A 17,193-nucleotide genomic window follows, 5' to 3' on the forward strand; every position below is an offset into this window, starting at 1 on the left:
CCACACCACTGGAGATCATGGTGAATTGCACCAGGACTGGCATGATCCCCCCAGAACCTCACTAGAGACCACTGTATTTTATGGAGCTTGTCCACCAAGCCCATCATAGAATATCAAGGGTGGAAGGGACCTCAGAAGGTCATCTAGTCCAGCCCCCTGCTCAAAGCAGGACCAATGCCCAGACAGATTTTTGCCCCAGATCCCTAAGTGGCCCCCTCAAGGATTAAACTCACAACCCTAGGTTTAGCAGGCCAATGTTCAAACCACTGAGTTATCCCTCCCTCTGCATGTGTGCTCAGCTGATACCCTGCAATGCTAGCTTTCCATGCTGAACTGCTCAGAAAGAGCCCAGAGCCAGCTGTGGGGAGTGCATTATTGCTAGTGTACAGGTGTGCGTTATTGCTAGTGTATGGGTGTGCGTTATTGCTAGTGTATGGGTGTGCATTATTGCTAGTGTACAGGTGTGCGTTATTGCTAGTGTATGGGTGTGCGTTATTGTTAATGTACAAGTGTGCGTTATTGTTAGTGTACAGGTGTGTATTATTGTTAATATATGGGTGTGCGTTATTTGTAGTGTTTTTCGGTGTCCCCAGCACGCCCAGGCCAAGGTATCACAGACATGCCCAGCCCCAGGGCTTGGGGGGGAAGGGGGAGGCAGGGGAGGCAGGAGCCATGCTGGGCACCTCACTGCCCTGAGCAAGGGTGGGGGGGCTGCTGCACGGGGATCCCACAACAGGGGCACCTGAACAGATATTGCTTTCGCACCTGGTTCAAACTCTGCCTGTGTTAGCTCTGAGCATCTCAGGACTACATCTCCCAGCATGCACCATGCCCAAGAGGAATCTCCCAGCATGCGTCACTCCCGGTAGAGACGCATCTCCCGGCATGCCCTGGCCCAAATGGGCGGTGCATTTCCTGGCACACCCCGTGTCCCAGCGTAATCTCCCAGCATGCATCATGCTCAGTCAGAGCTGCATCTCCCAGCAGGCCCTGCGCCCAAGGGAAGCTCCCACCATGCCCTGCGACAAGTCCGAGATGCACTTGGCTGTCCTGCCCATGCTGCTCAGAACTACCTCTCCCAGCATGCCCTGCTCCCAGTGTCGGGGCTGCAGCCCCTGCCAGGGGGAGAGGGCAGATGGCCCTCTTGCGGCGAGGCAGGGCACAGGGAGCTGGAAAGGTAACCTGGCCAAGCCCCAACCCCCAAACACTAGGTCGTTGTAAAGTCACATGTGGGGAGGTTTGCTGTCAAGGGTCTGGGCTGGCAGGCTGTGCCTGTTAGTGGCGCATTATCAGGCTTCCCCCCACAGCCCTGATCCGTGCCTGTGACGAGAGATGCGATCTCAGGACTCTGGGAGCTGAGGCTGGCAGTGAAACTCCACCAGAGTGGGCAGTGCGGAGGGAAGGACTCCAGCCCCACTGGATTTCACTGGAGACCTGGCCTCTGACTCCCCCAGAGCCTTGTGAGAGCCCCAGCAAACAAACATTCCCTCTATCTATAAATCCACCCCCCTACACCCTTTGTCCTATCTAACCCTGTACACCCCTCTAGCTATATATTAATATCTGTTACCTGTTAGTAAATATTCACCCTTTTAGCCCTTTTCTTTCTGTATATTTGATTCATTTATATATTAACTATTCTTTAGAAACTCTAGGATATTAACAAAAAGTATATGTGAATTCTAAGGCCCAGACACTGGTCCTTGACCGATAAGTAACCTTGATCAGTAAGTATCAGAGGGGTAGCCGTGTTAGTCTGAATCTGTAAAAAGCAACAGAGGGTCCTGTGGCACCTTTAAGACTAACAGAAGTGCTAGTCTTAAAGGTGCCACAGGACCCTCTGTTGCTTTGATCAATAAGAACGGCCATCCTTGGTCAGACCAAAGGTTCATCTAACCCAGTATCCTGTCTTCCGACAGTGGCCAATGCCAGGTGCTTCAGAGGGAATGTGGAGCACAAGATCTGGTCCAAGGTGTGAACCATCCCTGCCTATTCTGGCTAATAGCCATTGATGGATCTATCCTCTATGAATGTATCTAGTTCTTTTTTTAACCCTGTTATAGTCTTGGCCTTCACAACATCCCCTGACAAAGAGTTCCACAGACTGACTGTGCGTTGTGTGAAGAAATACTTCCTTTGCTTTGTTTTAAACCTGCTGCCTATTAATTTCATTGGCTGATCCCTAGTTCATGTGTATGAGAAGGAGTAAATAACACTTCCTTATTTCCTTTCTTCACACCAGTCATGATTTTATAGACCTCTATCATATCCTCCCCTTAGTCATCTCCTTTCCAAGCTGAAAAGTCTCAGTCTTATTAATCTCTCCTCATACGGAAGCCATTCCATACCCCTAATCATTTTTGTTGCCCTTTTCTGAACCTTTTCCAATTCCAATATATCTTTTTTGAGATGTGGTGACCACATCTGCACGCAGTATTCAAGATGTGAGCGTACCATGGATTTATACAGGGGCAATATGATATTTTCTGTCTTGTTATCGATCCCTTTCGTAATGCTTCCCAACACTCTGTTCACTTTTTTGCCTGCCGCTGCATATTGAGCGGATTCCTATTCAGGAATTCTGTGTGTTAGACCGTAGCTAACAATCTGTGGCTTTCCTGTGTCTATAAAACTCCAGCTAGTCCGAGCAACTATCCCCTTCACATAGATATCGATACTGCTTACATAAGCATATATAAGTCCATTAATGGCTATTAGCCAGGATGGGTAAGGAATGGTGTCCCTAGCCTCTGTTTGTCAGATGATGGAGATGGATGGCAGGAGAGAGATCACTTGATCATTGCCTGTTAGGTCCACTCCCTCTGGGTCACCTGACATTGGCCACTGTCGGTAGACAGGATACTGGGCTAGATGGACCTTCGGTCTGACCCGGTACGGCCGTTCTTATGTTCTTATAAACCTGGGAAGCTGATAAGGGAGGATTGTTCCAGCAGATGTTTTCTATTAGGGAATCAACAGGGAAGACTGATTATGGGGAAAGAAAGAGTCAGTGAACATTACTATCTTGAAGAATTATTAGTCCTCTTGGCTGTAAATAATCCTGCCTTCACCCATAAACCAGGTAAGATGAGCATGTACAGGTATGACATCACAATGTATGGTTCTTTTGGCAAAGAGGGTCTTTATGACACTGATGTTGGAACTGAGCTGGGGAATGAAACCAGGCATCCCTCCAGGTGCAGTGAAGGAGCCCTAGCAGCTCTAGATCTGCCGTCACAGGGTGGTAAGCTAGCTAGTGGTTCTGTGCAGTGCTGTACAGTCTCTGATGGAACCTGTGAGTAAATAATTCCAACTCCTCACTGTCATTCGACAAGTGGGAGTTGGCATTAACTCAGACACACACAGGGCCAGCTCCAGCGTTTTTGCCACCCCAAGCGGCGAAAGAAAAAAAGAAAAAAGCCGCGATTGGCGGCAGCTCTACCGCCACTGCTTCATTCTTCGGCGGCAATTCGGCGGCAGGTCCTTCCCTCTGAGAGGGACTGAGGGACCCGCTGCCGAATTGCTGCCGAAGAGCTGGACGTGCCTCCCCTTTCCATTGGCCGCCCCAAGCACCACCTGCTTGCTGCGCTGGTGCCTGGAGCTGGCCCTGGACACGCAGCACCCCATGTCTGGAAACCTGGCACCAAACCCTGCTCATAACCAGCTGGGGTGTCTGATCATAGGGGTGGGGGGGACCTCAAAGCCTGACAAAACTCCTGTTTTCATTCAGCACCAGCAATTATTGAGCTGGATCATCTGCTCCACACACACACACCAGGAGCTGGGGGGTGGTGGAGGGGCTGTGCAGCACCTGGTGTCATGGGGGGCCCGGATCTGGGTCAGTGTCTGCAACAACTAGCACAATGAGGGCGAGATCTCAGTCTCGGGGTTCAGGCAGCAGCCCCACACACACCCCAGCCCCCCATGGATAGGGCCCCCAAATAGAGCCAGATTGCGACACAGCTGAGCCAGACCCCTCTCTGGGGGCTGGGCAGAGGGCAGCCGGGCGTGGGGCCAGTAATACCCCAGGCCCTCTCACTTTTCGGGGCTGCCATGGGCAGGGCCTGCCCGGCGGCGGACCCGGCCAGGAGCAGGCGCCGCCAGAGGGGGCTGGCTCCGGAGCTCAGGCTGCGGCGCTCGCTGCCCCACGTCCCGCCCCGCCCAGCGCGCACCGAGCCGGCTGCGCCCGGGGCCCCGCGGGGCGAGCGCCGGGGACGCGGCCCCAGCCCGGGGGCCCTGGTAACTGGGGGAGTTGAGGGGGGCGGCGCCCGGGATCGGGCCCGGGCTCCCTGCACTAGGCTGGGGGCGGCTGCAGTCTCTGCTGGCGATTCTCCCTGCTGGCATAGAGGGGCTGGGGGCTGGGCACTGCCCTCTGTCCGTCCCCCCCCCCCCCCCCCAGCAATGGGGCCTTCTTGGGATCCCCGCCCGGGCACAGCCTCCCTGCCCCCCAGGGCCTGGCACTCCCCAAGGACAGGGATGCTGCCATGGGAGACGCCTGTCTCCTTCCCCCTCCACCCCAGCAGGACCCCACCCGCCCAGGCTGCCCTGGCTTCCTGGATGGAAGAGTCCCGGGTCGCAGCCCCACAGGGCTGAGAGGATGGGAAGATGCGTCTGGGTTAACTGGCTCCAGTGTGGTGCCCAAGTGCCATGAGATTAACCCCCTGAACAGACGGCCAGGGGTAGCGGTGAGCTTGGAGTCTCCAAATGCAGCCTGGCTGCCTTCCTGGAGGCCCCGTTCAGGTGTGTGGGATGTATCCCTCACGCACTGTCCGGGGGCTCCCGTGGGCCAGGTCCGCTTGGTCCCCCCGGCCCCAGTCCAAAAGCTGAAGGGAAAAGTGACATTGTTATGAAATATCCTCAGGTAAAACCAAAGCAACCTCTGGTCAAGCGTGAGGCCGGACGGGGCCATGGGACCAGCTCATCCGGCCTGGCACGTGGAGTGGAAAGTGGGGAGGTTTGGACTGGCCTTAACTCCCTGGGGCTGGACATTTCCCAGCCTGGGACAGTCCCCGAGAGCTCGGCTGCCAGTGTACCTGCGGCCCTGGATGCTGCTCCCTGGAGATTCCCCAGGCTCTGACGCTGTTATTTCTCGACAGGCGTCTCCCAGCCTCTGTAGGGTGGCTGCCTTGGTGGCACATCGGGGAGCAGCTCGGTGAGTCCCTTCTCTTCGTGAATGCGTGGCACCGAATGCGTGGCACTGCTGGCTGGGGAGAGGGGCCCTGTCTCAGGTGGCCAAGGGCAACCCGAGGGGCTCCCTCACTGGGAGGAGCTGGGGGCTGTGGAGCAATACAGTGACAGCCTTTTGCCAGAGACGCAGAATCTAGAACCGTTGTGTCCAGAGAGATCGGGGCTTGGAAATGGGGCCGGGGCCATGAGGATCCAGTTTAGACCCTGACCTCTCCCATCTCCTTCCCCTGTACCAGACTGCCCTCAACTCCCGGATGGAGCGCGGGGAGGAGCTGCGGGTTCCGGATTCCCAGGGCCGTGAGGAAGGAGAGATGCCACGTGATGTCAGTCCAGGTGAGGAAGGGGTTAACCCAGCTCTGGCACGGAATGGCCCCAAAGCTGCTGCAAAGCTCCCAGCATGACCCATCTGTATTCACCTGGCCTGAGATACAGCCCCACTAGCCCTGGGGGAACCCCCCCCCCCCCCGTGTTGTCTCTGGGGCTCAGCCAGGATATGGGGCAGAACTGGCCCCTCTACCCTCCCCTGGGGTGGGTTTGGGGGGGTCAGACCCTGGTTCCCAGCCCTACAAACAGAGGTTTATTAGTGACACGCACCCCCACCCGCAGGGTCCCTTTGCCCCGGTGCAGGGAGCTACTCACATCTGTGTCTCAGCAGATGATCAGGCGAGCGAGGCAGGGGCTGCCCAGGTGGATGGGGCACCCAAAGGAGCCCAGCTGGACATTTGCCAGCGCTCGGAGCGGGTCAGGAGCCTGCGCCGGTCAGGAAGGAGAAGCGGTGCTGGGCAGCAGCCGGAGACCCCCACCAAGCCCGTCCCCCAGCCCCGAGGAGCTCAGCAGCGCTACGTGTGTGCCGAATGCGGCCGCGGCTTCGCCGTGAGCGCCCGCCTAGTGAAGCACGAGCGGACCCACACCGGGGAGCGCCCCTTTGCCTGTGCCGAGTGTGGCAAGCGCTTCACCCAGAACGCCAACCTGGTGCAGCACCGCCGCACCCACACCGGGGAGCGCCCCTTCCGCTGCGGCGACTGTGACCGGCGCTTTGGCACCAAAGCCGACCTGGCCCGGCACCGCCAGTCCCACACCGGGGAGCGCCCCTTCCGCTGCGCCGAGTGCGGCCGGGGCTTCAGCCAGAGCTCCAACCTGCTGCGCCACCAGCGCTCCCACACTGGCGAGCGCCCCTTCGCCTGCCAGGACTGCGGGGCTGCCTTCGCCCGCAACGCCCACCTGGCGGCCCACTGCCGCACCCATACTGGCGAGCGCCCCTTCCGCTGCGGGCAGTGCCGGGAGCGCTTCGCCCAGGCCACCGCACTGATCCAGCACCGCCGGCTGCACACAGGCGAGCGCCCCTTCGAGTGCTCCGACTGCGGCAAGGGCTTCACCCGGGCCGCCACCCTGCAGCATCATCAGCGCCTGCACGCCGGCCAGCGCCCCTTCCCCTGCCGGGACTGCGGGGCCACCTTCGCTGCCCATGCCACCCTCCGCCAGCACCGCCGCAGGCACTCCGGGGAGGCGCCCTTCCGCTGCGCTGAGTGTGGGCGCTGCTTCGCCGTCAGCTCCGCACTGCTCCGGCACCAGCACGTCCACACTGGGGAGCGGCCCTTCACCTGCCACGAGTGCGGCGCCGGCTTCAGCCAGAGCTCGGCGCTCGTCCGCCACCAGAGACTCCATGACTAGTGCCTGGTGCTCCCGGGCCCGGCAGCAGCAAGCCAGCGCGTGACCCCTGGCGGGAGGGGGAGGTTCTGGGCCCTGGTGGGAGAAGGGTGCCACAGGGGGCCCCCTGCGAGTGGGTGAGGGGAAGGTGGTCTGCAGAGGTGGGTTAATTCAGCTGGAATAAATGAGCCCACAGGGTCTGCGGTGTTAACGGGACCCCATCGCTGCCCAGTGCTAAGCAGTTCCACTCGGTTCGGGATTTCCGTCCAGAGACCCCGGCTTGCTGAGCCCATGGCTGATGTCCCAGCGAACATCTACTTAGCCTTCGATTAAAGCTACCGAAAAGAGCGCTAACCAGTTGTCGCCTTTGAAACATAAAGTATTCATTCTGGCTTTCAGTTCACAGCGGGTGCTCATGAGAATGGGGTGACAGGAGGTGCCCGAGGGAAGGGGTGACAGGAGGTGCCCAGGAGAATGGGGTGACAGCGGGAGCCCAGGGGAATGGGCTGAGCGAGCCGCTGTTGGGTTGTTGAAGCGCAGCTGAATGATTAAATTTGTCCCAAACCTACCTCGCCCTTGTTAAAGGGATTGGAACCAACAGAAGGCAAAAAGGAATTGAATTGTCATGGAGTCAGGGTCAGGTCCGGGGGGGTGTCTAGGCCCGATGCTATTCAGTATCTTCATCAATACTCAGCTAAGGGGTGCCCCAGGCCCCCCCACAGACTTCAGGGGAGGGGGGGTTGTACATGCAATGCCCATCGCCCCGCCCCCCCATCTGGTCTCTGCCCCAACTTCCTTAATGCTTGGGGAGGTCCCCTCCCTGCCTCCCACAGGGAGCCTCTCCTGCCTACCCGGTCCCACAGGTGGCATTCGCTCCCCCTCATCCTAACCCTTGGGACTATTTCCCCATTGGCTCCGTGCTCCCAGCTCCAGGGCCCACTCTGCTGACGGGTTCCAGGCCACCGCTGCTCTGGGTAAGTTTTAACCAGTAACACCCCAGTCACGTCTGCTCTAACAACAGCAGGAGGTGACCGGTGCCAGCTGCTTGGTCAGCACCCCCTAGTCCAGGGCCAGAGAGCATTTGGGAATGAGGAATTGTCCCACAGGCAGAGGTACCGCTACCCAGTGCGGGACTGTGCACAGGGTCCGGGCACAAGCCAGTGAGGGAGCCCCCACAGTGAGCGGGCCCAGGGGCCCCAGCAGCCAAGGCCATTATAATGCTGTAGCAGGCGCTCTCCAGCGGGCCCTGGAGCCCGACATGAGCCAGGGCTGGTCTGCGGAGGAGACATGAGTGCTAGAGGGGCTGCCAGGCACTAGCTCAGCGTATCTGACGCCCTCAGCTCCCAAATTCCACCCTACAGCTGCGCAGCCCCAGGACCCCGGCAATCCCAGGCCCGGGGCGGCAGCAGCACCACCGTGCTGTTCCTGTGGCTGTGGGGGAACCCAACCCTGGTTCTGACCCCTTGGCTTCCCACAGGAGCAGAGACACTCACCGCTCCACGCACTGCCCCTCCCATGTGCTGCCCCAGCCCGGGTGTAGCCCCGAGACCAGAGTGGCAGGGCCTGCTGGAAGCTGGGGCTCCTAAAGGGGGACTAGACCCCATCGCAGCAGGTGCTGGGAGCCTGACGCCCCCTGGGTATCCCAGTCCTGGGTGAGTAGCTGCATTCTAGCAGGGGTTACGGGCTGCACCGCGACAGAATTGTTCCCCCTCAGGAACGGCTGCGTGAGCACGCTGGCCTCCCCCCCAATGGAGAGGCTCACACAGGACATGCGGGTCAGGCTGTTTTGCTCTCACAGCAGGGCCTTGGCCCTTGCCCTGCCCCCGAACAGCTGCAGAGAGAAGACACTTGTTTACAAGGGAGCATTTCCCCCTCTTCGAAACTGTTTATTGACAGAAAACACTACAGAATATGGCACAGAAAGTTCCCCCCTCTGTTCCCACCAGCCACTCCCACAAGGCCCCAGCCTCACCCAGCGCTCCCTTTCCCACCGCGTGCCGGAGAGAGGAGCCTGCCAGCTCCGCCGGTAGCGCTCGTGTGCCGTGGGCTCTGCTGGCACGCTCCGTGGGCTGTTTGTACCATGGCTCTGTGGGTACGGGGCGGCGTCCCCTTGGCTCCAGTGCTGTGCACAGCCTGTGCAGGGCCCGGGGACCGGCTCTATCTTGTGTGGATGCGGCGGTGTTTGCAGAGGTAGGACCGAAGGCTGAAGCGCTTGCCGCACAGCGCACACTCGTGGGGTTTGCCGGCTGCCACGGCATGGATGCGGCGGTGCTTGCAGAGGTACGAGCGCTGGCTGAAGCACTTGCCACACTGGGGGCACTGGTGGGGCTTCCCCGCCCCGTGGATCCGGCGGTGCTTCACCAGGTACGAGCTGCGGCTGAAGCACTTTTGGCACTCGGGACATTGGAAGAGATTCTCCTGCACCAAGGCCACGGGAGATGGGGGGGTCTCAGCCAGGCCTCCCCCTTGCTCAGTGATGACACATTGAGCCTCTCCAGCCTGGAGACTCTGCAGCGCAGCCAGCGCCAGGCTCTGGGCCATGGGACTCTCTGCTCCGTGGCAGGGCTCCCTGTGGACTGTCTGCACTGCACTCAGTGCCGGGCACTGCTCGGTGCCATGGCAGGGCTCCCCGTGGACTGTCTGCACTGCACTCGGTGCCAGGCTCTGCTCGGTGCCGTGGCAGGGCTCCCCATGGACTGTCTGCACTGCATGCAGTGCCAGGCTCTGCTCGGTGCCGTGGCAGGGCTCCCCATGGACTGTCTGCACTGCATGCAGTGCCAGACTCTGCTCGGTGCCGTGGCAGGGCTCCCCGTGGACTGTCTGCACTGCACTCAGTGCCGGGCTCTGCTCGGTGCTGTGGCAGGGCTCCCCGTGGACTGTCTGCACTGCATGCAGTGCCGGGCTCTGCTCAGTACCGTGGCAGGGCTCCCCGTGGACTCCCTGCAGCACAATCAGTTCCAGGCTCTGGGCCGCGGGTCCCTCAGTGCCGTAGCAGGGCTCTGCATGAATTCTCTGCAGCGCAAACACAGTTGGGCATTGTGCCACATTACCCTCTGCGCCGTGCCAGGGCTCCGCGTGCACCCTCTGCAAGGCAATCAGTGCCGGGTTCCCTTCTGGGCTGTGGCTGGGCTCCCCATGGATGCCCTGCAATGCATTCAGGGCTGGGCTCCATTCTTGTCCATGGCAGGGCTCCCCGTGGACTCCCTGCAGCGTAGTGAGCATGGGGCTCCACCCTGCTCCGTGGCCTGGCTCTGCGTGGACACCCTGCAGTGTAGTGAGCATTGGGGTCCACCCCGGTCCGTGGCCTGGCTCTGCATGAACACCCTGCAGCGTAGTGAGCACCGGGCTCCACCCTGCTCCGTGGCAGGGTTCCACATGGACACCCTGCAGTGTAGTTAGCACTGGGCTCCACCTTGCTCCATGGCCTGGCTCTCCGTGGACGCCCTGCAGTGTAGTGAGTACCGGGCTCCAGCCCACTCCGTGGCCCGGCTCTGCGTGGATGCCCTGCAGTGTAGTGAGCACCGGGCTCCACCCCGCTCCATGGCAGGGTTCTCCGTGGACTCCCTGAAGTGCAAACAAGGTTGGGCTCTGTGCCACATTGCCCTCCCCTCCATGGGCAGGCTCCGTGTGGCTTCTCTGCAGTGTAGTCAGCACTGGGCTCCACCCCGCCCCGTGGCAGGGCTCTGCATGGACTCCTTGCAGCGTAGTCAGAGCCCAGGTCCTCTCTGCTCCATTGCTGGGCTCCGCATGGACTCTCTGCCCCTCACTCAGCCCCGGGCTGTGCCCCACTCCATGGCCAGGCTCCACGTGGACTCCCTGCCCCTCACTCAGCCCCGGGCTCCGCCCCACTCCGTGGGCTGGCTCTGCATGGACTCCCAGCCCCTCATGCAGCCCCAGGCTCCGCCCCACTCTGTGGCCAGGCTCTGCGTGGATGCCCTGCAGTGTAGTGAGCACCGGGCTCCACCCCGCTCCATGACAGGGCTCTCCATGGACTCCCTGCAGTGCAAACAAAGTTGGGCTCTGTGCCACATTGCCCTCCCCTCCATGGGCAGGCTCTGTATGGCTTCTCTGCAGCGTACTCAGAGCCCAGGTCCTCTCTGTTCCATTGCCAGGCTCCACGTGGACTCCCTGCCCCTCACTCAGCCCCAGGCTCTGCCCCACTCCGTGGCCAGGCTCCGCGTGGACTCCCTGCCCCTCACTCAGCTCCAGGCTCCGCCCCACTCCATGGCCGGGCTCCACGTGGACTCCTTGCCCCTCACTCAGCCTCGGGCTCCACCCCACTCCGTGGTCGGGCTCTGAGTGGACTCCCTGGCTCTCATTCATCCCTGGGCTCCGCTCCACTCCATGGTCGGGCTCTGCATGGACTCCCAGCCCCTCATTCAGCCCCGGGCTCTGCCCCACACCGTGGCCGGGCTCCACGTAGACTCCCTGGCCCTCATTCAGCCCCGGGCTCTGCCCCACCCCATGGCAGGGCTCCAAGTGGACTCCCAGCCCCACATTCAGCCCTGGGCTCCGTCCCACTCCATGACCAGGCTCCACGTGGACTCTCTGGCCCTCTCTCAGCCCCGGGGTCCGCCCTACTCCATGGCCAGGCTCCCCGTGTACTCCCTGCAGCACACTTGGCACTGGGCTGCCCTCTGTTCCGTGGCTGGCTTCCATGTGGACTCTCTGATGCTGCAGAAGCCGCGAGGCCCGGCTGAAGCCACGGCCACACTGGGAGCAGTGGTGGGGACGCTCCCCCGTGTGCATGAGCTGGTGCCGGAGCAGGTCCGAGCGCCACAGGAAGCCCTTCCCACAGTCCCCACAGCTGTGGGGTTTATCTCCAGTGTGGTTCCTCTGGTGGGAGCTCAGCTTGGAGCGGCGGCTGAAACTCTTTCCGCAGGTGGCACACGTGTGGGGTGGCCCCCCTGCAGCTGCGCTCTGGGGCACAGTGATGTCCCGCAGGGGGCTGCCCCCTTGCCTCCCCGGCAGAGGGTCATAGCAGCTGTTCTTACCCTGCCTCCTCCGTGGAGTGTTCCTCCTCTCTGCCCGGTGCTGGCTCCCGCCAGCTCTGCCCTGCTCCGGGATCCAGGGAATGTTCTCTCCAGTGCTTCTCAGGAACGGCCCCTCTGGCTCCAGCATCCCTGCTATGCCTGGCTCCGGCATCTCCTGCTTTACAGCCCTCACAGCACTTCTCAGAAACGGCCCCTCCGGCTCCGGCATCCCTGCTATGCCTGGCTTGGGCATCTCCTGCTTTAAAGCCCTCACAGAGCTTCTCAGGAACGGCCCCTCCGGCTCCAATGTCTCCCGCTTTACAGCCCTCACTGTGCTTCTCAGGAACGGCCCCTCCGGTTCCAGCATCCCTGCTACGCCTGGCTCTTGCATCTCCTGCTTTACAGCCCTCACAGCACTTCTCAGGAACGGCCCTTCCGGCTCTGGCATCCCTGCTATGCCTGGCTCAGGCATCTCCTGCTTTAAAGCCCTCACAGCACTTCTCAGGAACGGCCCCTCCGGCTCTGGCATCCCTGCTATGCCTGGCTCAGGCATCTCCTGCTTTAAAGCCCTCACAGCACTTCTCAGGAACGGCCCCTCCGGCTCTGGCATCCCTGCTATGCCTGGCTCAGGCATCTCCTGCTTTAAAGCCCTCACAGCACTTCTCAGGAACGGCCCCTCCGGCTCTGGCATCCCTGCTATGCCTGGCTCGGGCATCTCCTGCTTTAAAGCCCTCACAGAGCTTCTCAGGAACGGCCCCTCCGGCTCCGGCATCCCTGCTACGCCTGGCTTCGGCGTCTCCTGCTTTACAGCCTTCACAGAGCTTCTCAGGAACGGCCCCTGCGGCTCCAGCTTTACCGCTTCGTCACCTGCTGGGACACAGAATGCAACCAGAGGTGAGTCCCAGCCTCAACCGGGGGACCACCTGGGTGCAGCCAGGAGGGCGCATGCAATCTGCCCTCATGCGTAGTACAGGCCCGAGACCTGCCCAGAATCAATCCCGGTTTGTACCAGAGCAGCCCTTTAAGAGAACCATCCCATCTTGCCTGAAAAATTGTCAGTGATGGAGAATCCACCACCACTCCTGGTAAATGCTTTCAATGGTTAATTACTCACTGTCAAAAGGCACACCTTCTTTCCAGTCTGAACATGTCTAGCTTCAGCGTCCAGCCACTGGCTTGCGTTAGACCTTCGACTGCTAGACCACAGAGCCCATTATCAAATATTTGTTCCCCCTGCGTAGCTGTGTATAGACTGTGGTCAAGTCACCCCTGAACTTTCTCTTTGTTAAGCTACAGAGATCGAGCTCCAGGGATCTATCGCTGTAAGGCAGGTTTTCTATCCTTTCCTCAGTCTGGTGGGCTCTTCTCCAACCCCTCTCCAATTCATCAACCTCCTTCCTCAACTGTGGGCCCCAGAACTGGACCCAGCAGCGGTCGCCCCAGTGCCAAGTACCGAGGGCAAAGAACCTTGCTGCTCACTCACCACTGGGATCGCCGTAGGGCTGCAGCTCCAGCACCCACACGTTCTCCCCTTCCACCCAGGACGCCGGGTCCAGCAGGGGGACAGAGCATCCTTCTGGAGGAAGCAAAGAGGTGAGGTCAGGGAGACCTCCTGGGGATGGGAGGGTGGCACCACCCTGTGTCTGGGGGAGGTCACACTCCGTAGGAGCTACAGCCCCAGGGTGACTGTCATTGCCTGGAGGCTCCCGCTGCACCAGGGGAAGCCCTTGGGAGGCCAATTCCAACAGCCCCTCACCGATAGGGCTGCACTTGGTGCCCCCTACTGAGCATCCCAAGGGATTTCCCCTTCCCTTATCCATCCCATGCGGCTCACACCCCAGTAGGCAGGGCTCCGGCACATCACCCCCTCCCTGGGGCAGACTCACCCGCAGCTCGCTGAGAGTCCCTTCCCCGAGCGGGCTCTGCCGCAGCCATGAGTGAGCCGGGTGGGCTCTGCAGCCTGCCAGGGTGAGAAGGGCAGTCAGTGGGGGAGCACTGGAGGGGGGGGTGCTTCTGCCCATTTGCTGCCCCTGGATCTGGTGTCTGTGTCGCTGGGGAAACATTCGGTCACTCTCTAGCCAACAGCCCTGGCAGCGGAAAAGAACTGGAGCGGCCAGTGCCCCCAGCGACAGAGTCTGAGGTGCCCCCAACCAGGCCCCGAGAAACCAACCAGCCAGGCCCCATCCCCAGAAACACAGCCCCCCACCTCTAGCCAGCCCCAGAGAGACACTCCCACCCACCCAGCCAGCCCCCCCCCAACATTCTGATATTCCAACACCCACCCGACCCTATCACCACCCCAGACACTCAGCAACCTCCCGCCCCGACTGCCCAGTCCCCTACCCCACACCCAGCCCCTCTGCCCCAGACACCCAGCCCCCTCCCATGCTGTGCCAGCCCCGCACCTGCCCCAAACATCCAGCTTTCCACACCCTGCACCCGCCCCCCAGTTCCCCCATGCTGCACCCAGCCTGCCGAGCCCCCCACACTACACCACGTCCCCAACCCCCCCACACTGCACCCATGGCCCCTGCCCAACCCCCCATGCTGCACCCAGCCCCCACACTATGCCTAGCCCACAGACACCGAGACCCCCCCCGCTGCACCCAGCCTGCCCATCCCCCCATTCTGCACCCAGAACCCCCCCCCACTGCACCCAGGTGTCCCCCCCGCTTTACCCAGCCTGCCCAGCCCCCCGAATGGCTCCCAGGTCCCCGGCCCAGCCCTCCACGCTGCGCCCAGCCCCAGCTGCTCCGCCGCCGGGTGCAATTACCGGGTGAGCAGGAGGCTCCGCGGCAGCCCCAGCGCCGTCCGGGGCGGGGTCCACCTGGAGCTTCACCCCCCGCCCAGGGCTGCAACCCCGGCCCCACGGGACCCTCCTGCCGCCAGCCCCGGGGACTCCGCCCTGTGCCCCATAGCCGGCCCCACGGGACCCTCCCCCGGGGCGGGCCCAGAGCTGGCCCGGCCCCGGGGCCTGCAGGGGAGCCCGGCCCCTGCCCGTAAATGCAGCCCCCGCCCCTCTGCTGGGGCCCCGCTGCCCCTTCCGGCTGCTCCTGGCCCTGACCACCCACCCGCAATGCCCATTTTCCCCCTGCACCCCTCCCGCCTCCCATTGGCCCCGGACCTCCTGCACCCCTCCACCTGCACCCCCATTCGCCCCGGCCCTCCTGCACCCCACCTCCCCCATTCCCCACAGCTCCGCACCCCCCTGCACCCCTCCACCTGCCCCAGCCCTTCTGCACCCCCTTGCACTCCTCACACTGTCAGCCCCCCCCATCTCCTCTTGTTCCCCTGCACACTTCACCCCCTGTCATTTTCTCCTATTCCCATTGTGCCCCACAGCCCTCCGAATCCAACTTCTTGCCCTCCCCACCTGTCTCCAGTGTCCCCGGCCCTCCTCAGATAGGGACAGCAGGGGGAGGTGCAGCCCTAGCTGCCCACACCCCCACCTGGAAATCACACTGGGCTGGGGTTGGGTCTGTCCGGGTGGGGGGGTCACACACCCAACCCAAGCTCACACCACTGTGGTCCAGGGCCCAGCGCCAAGGAGCAGCCGTGACCTGTCCAACACTCACCCTGGCAGACCAGCGGCCGCCCATGCCAGGCGCTGCACAGACACAGAGCAGACAGATGGTCCCCGCTGCCCCAGGAGTCAGTCTGGATTCATTCCTAAAGCTCTGGAGTCTCCCCCAATAGCCTATTGTTATTAGATCCCCCCTGGGGATTCGCAGGGCCCTGTGCTGAAAAGGAAGGAAATCATGCTCCTTGGACACAGAATGGAAGGCACTTAAACAAACAGCTAGGTGAGACACGCATGCCCCGGAGTGAAACAGGAGCAGAGAGCTGGACATGCTGGTTGTGGAGTTCACAGGCCCGCCCCGTTGGGAACAGAATCCAGACTCCAGCCTTGCCCGCCTGGGAATGCTGCAGCCCATGTAGGAGACTAAGGGCCTCCTCCCCCACTGCTAGGCACTGTACAAACGCAGGACAAAACTCCCATCCCTGGTGGATCCAGACAGGCTGATGGGGGAGCACAAGATGATGTGATGATGGGCAGCCACCTCAGCGCACCAGCCGCCAAACCCTTGTCAAGTTGATGGTAGGCTTTTTTGGCCAGTTTCCTAGAACTAGTGGACTAAAGATCCCGGCAGGCTGCATGTATGAAAGGCGGGTGATCAATCCACACCCCTCCCTGTCTCTTCCCCACCGTTTTCCCCCTTGACTTGGAGTTCCTCTTTTTTCTATATATGTTTGTTTGGATACAGGGCTGGGAATATTGTCGTGGGAATCCAATATTGTGTCAATAGCTAGAGGCCAGATTCGTAAAGGTATTTAGGCACCGAAGGCCCCTGGGGATTTTTAAATCCCTTTACAGATCTGGTCTGTGGTCTCTCCTTTTTTCTGGCATAGAGGTTTTTTGCCCTTGGCTTGTTCTATGCGTTGGCACCTGGAATTGATTTGGTTTGGTACAAGAAAAAGATGGGGAAAGTTTAACAGATGATAATGAAAATATTTATTGAAGGCCTCACAGCAAAGGAGAGCTTGAAGGAGGTGTTTGACGGCAAATCCACAGGACACGAGATTGGCAGGGACCTCTGGGGCATGGAATCCAGGCCTTGTTATCGCGGGAACCACATCCCCTACTCCTCTTCAGAAGCCCTGGTGTGGATGATCCAATTTCACATGATGAAAGTGCAGGTTAAATCTGTTCCTTCTTGAGGTAGGCCAGGGCTACGCTTCACAGCTACCTCACCAGCAACTGCTGTTTGGGGGTGATTTTGTATGACATTTCTGTACTAGCAAAGCGGTTAAAGTGGCAAAAGCACTCTGCTGGTATCGCTCATTTCACGCCCTGAGCCAATATAAGTTATACCAGCAAAAACATTTTCACACTAGTATAGCTGGGTTTTTTGCTGATATAGCCACAGTTAAGAGGTGACTTGATCCCGGTCTATAAATACTTACAGAGGAACCAGAAATGTGACAGCAGACGGCTCTTCAGTCTAGCAGACAAACATCTAACAAGATCCAGTGGCTGGAAGTTGAGGCCAGACAAACTCAGAGTGGTGCACATTTTTAATAGTGAGGGTAATTAACCATTGGAACAACTTCCAGGGCTTGTGGTGGATTCTCCATCCCTGGCAATTTTAAAATCAAGATAGGATGTTTTTCTAAAAGAGCTGCTTGAGTGCAAATAGGAATTGATTCAGGGACGTTCTCTGGCCTGGGTTATACAGGAGGTCAGACAAGATGATCACAGGGCCTTGGAATCTACGAATGAATTAACACTCCCAAGTGTAGACCTGGCTTTAAGCTAAACCAAAATGAGGTGGATTTGAACCCAAGTCAGAGCATCCACACAGCCCTTTGCACCTTGAAACCTCGG

General features: G+C 60.2%; 2 protein-coding genes across 31 annotated transcripts; one reads left to right on the top strand and one right to left on the bottom strand.

Annotated features, from left to right (window-relative positions):
• Window positions 1–1,120: 1,120 nt before the first annotated feature.
• On the top strand, window positions 1,121–7,188 carry LOC101933063 (zinc finger protein 239-like). 22 transcript variants are annotated; one of them, XM_042854911.2, is made up of 4 exons: window positions 1,121–1,177; window positions 5,097–5,152; window positions 5,424–5,520; window positions 5,794–7,188. In XM_042854911.2, exons 1-4 carry the CDS (start codon window positions 1,136–1,138, stop codon window positions 6,856–6,858), a joined length of 1,260 nt encoding a protein of 419 aa, XP_042710845.1. In that variant the 5' UTR covers window positions 1,121–1,135; the 3' UTR covers window positions 6,859–7,188. The 22 variants fall into 22 exon arrangements, with proteins under 22 accessions (XP_042710845.1, XP_042710849.1, XP_065422630.1 ...); XM_042854915.2 differs by having other exon boundaries at window positions 1,162–1,177; window positions 5,840–7,188; XM_065566558.1 differs by lacking the exon at window positions 1,121–1,177 and adding an exon at window positions 4,039–4,239.
• A 1,497-nt stretch (window positions 7,189–8,685) lies between these two features.
• Window positions 8,686–14,811, bottom strand: LOC101935088 (mucin-1-like). Of its 9 annotated transcripts, none has more exons than XM_065566552.1 (4): window positions 14,581–14,810; window positions 13,694–13,767; window positions 13,291–13,380; window positions 8,686–12,674 (listed from the first exon to the last, which is right to left on the bottom strand). In XM_065566552.1, exons 2-4 carry the CDS (start codon window positions 13,740–13,742, stop codon window positions 8,992–8,994), a joined length of 3,822 nt encoding a protein of 1,273 aa, XP_065422624.1. In that variant the 5' UTR covers window positions 13,743–13,767; window positions 14,581–14,810; the 3' UTR covers window positions 8,686–8,991. The 9 variants fall into 9 exon arrangements, with proteins under 9 accessions (XP_065422624.1, XP_065422622.1, XP_065422621.1 ...); XM_065566550.1 differs by having other exon boundaries at window positions 8,686–12,677; XM_065566549.1 differs by having other exon boundaries at window positions 13,291–13,383.
• Between the last annotated feature and the right edge of the window lie 2,382 nt (window positions 14,812–17,193).

The sequence above is a fragment of the Chrysemys picta genome, chromosome 13 (genome assembly GCF_011386835.1).
Source record: "Chrysemys picta bellii isolate R12L10 chromosome 13, ASM1138683v2, whole genome shotgun sequence".
NCBI classification, from domain to species: Eukaryota; Metazoa; Chordata; order Testudines; family Emydidae; genus Chrysemys; species Chrysemys picta.

What these genes read in the sequence shown, in the direction of transcription:
- LOC101933063 (XM_042854908.2), top strand. Translation starts at nt 4,485, where the DNA reads ATGGGAGACGCCTGTCTCCTTCCCCCTCCACCCCAGCAGGACCCCACC. An exon ending in ACAGACGGCCAGGGGTAGCG is followed by an intron (nt 4,686 to 5,096) that starts GTGAGCTTGGAG and finishes ATTTCTCGACAG; the next exon opens with GCGTCTCCCAGCCTCTGTAG. An exon ending in GCCACGTGATGTCAGTCCAG is followed by an intron (nt 5,521 to 5,793) that starts GTGAGGAAGGGG and finishes CCCCACCCGCAG; the next exon opens with GGTCCCTTTGCCCCGGTGCA.
- LOC101935088 (XM_065566546.1), bottom strand. Translation starts at nt 13,742, where the DNA reads ATGGCTGCGGCAGAGCCCGCTCGGGGAAGGGACTCTCAGCGAGCTGCG. An exon ending in GGACTCTCAGCGAGCTGCGG is followed by an intron (nt 13,384 to 13,693) that starts GTGAGTCTGCCC and finishes TGCTTCCTCCAG; the next exon opens with AAGGATGCTCTGTCCCCCTG. An exon ending in GCCCTACGGCGATCCCAGTG is followed by an intron (nt 12,678 to 13,290) that starts GTGAGTGAGCAG and finishes TCTGTGTCCCAG; the next exon opens with CAGGTGACGAAGCGGTAAAG.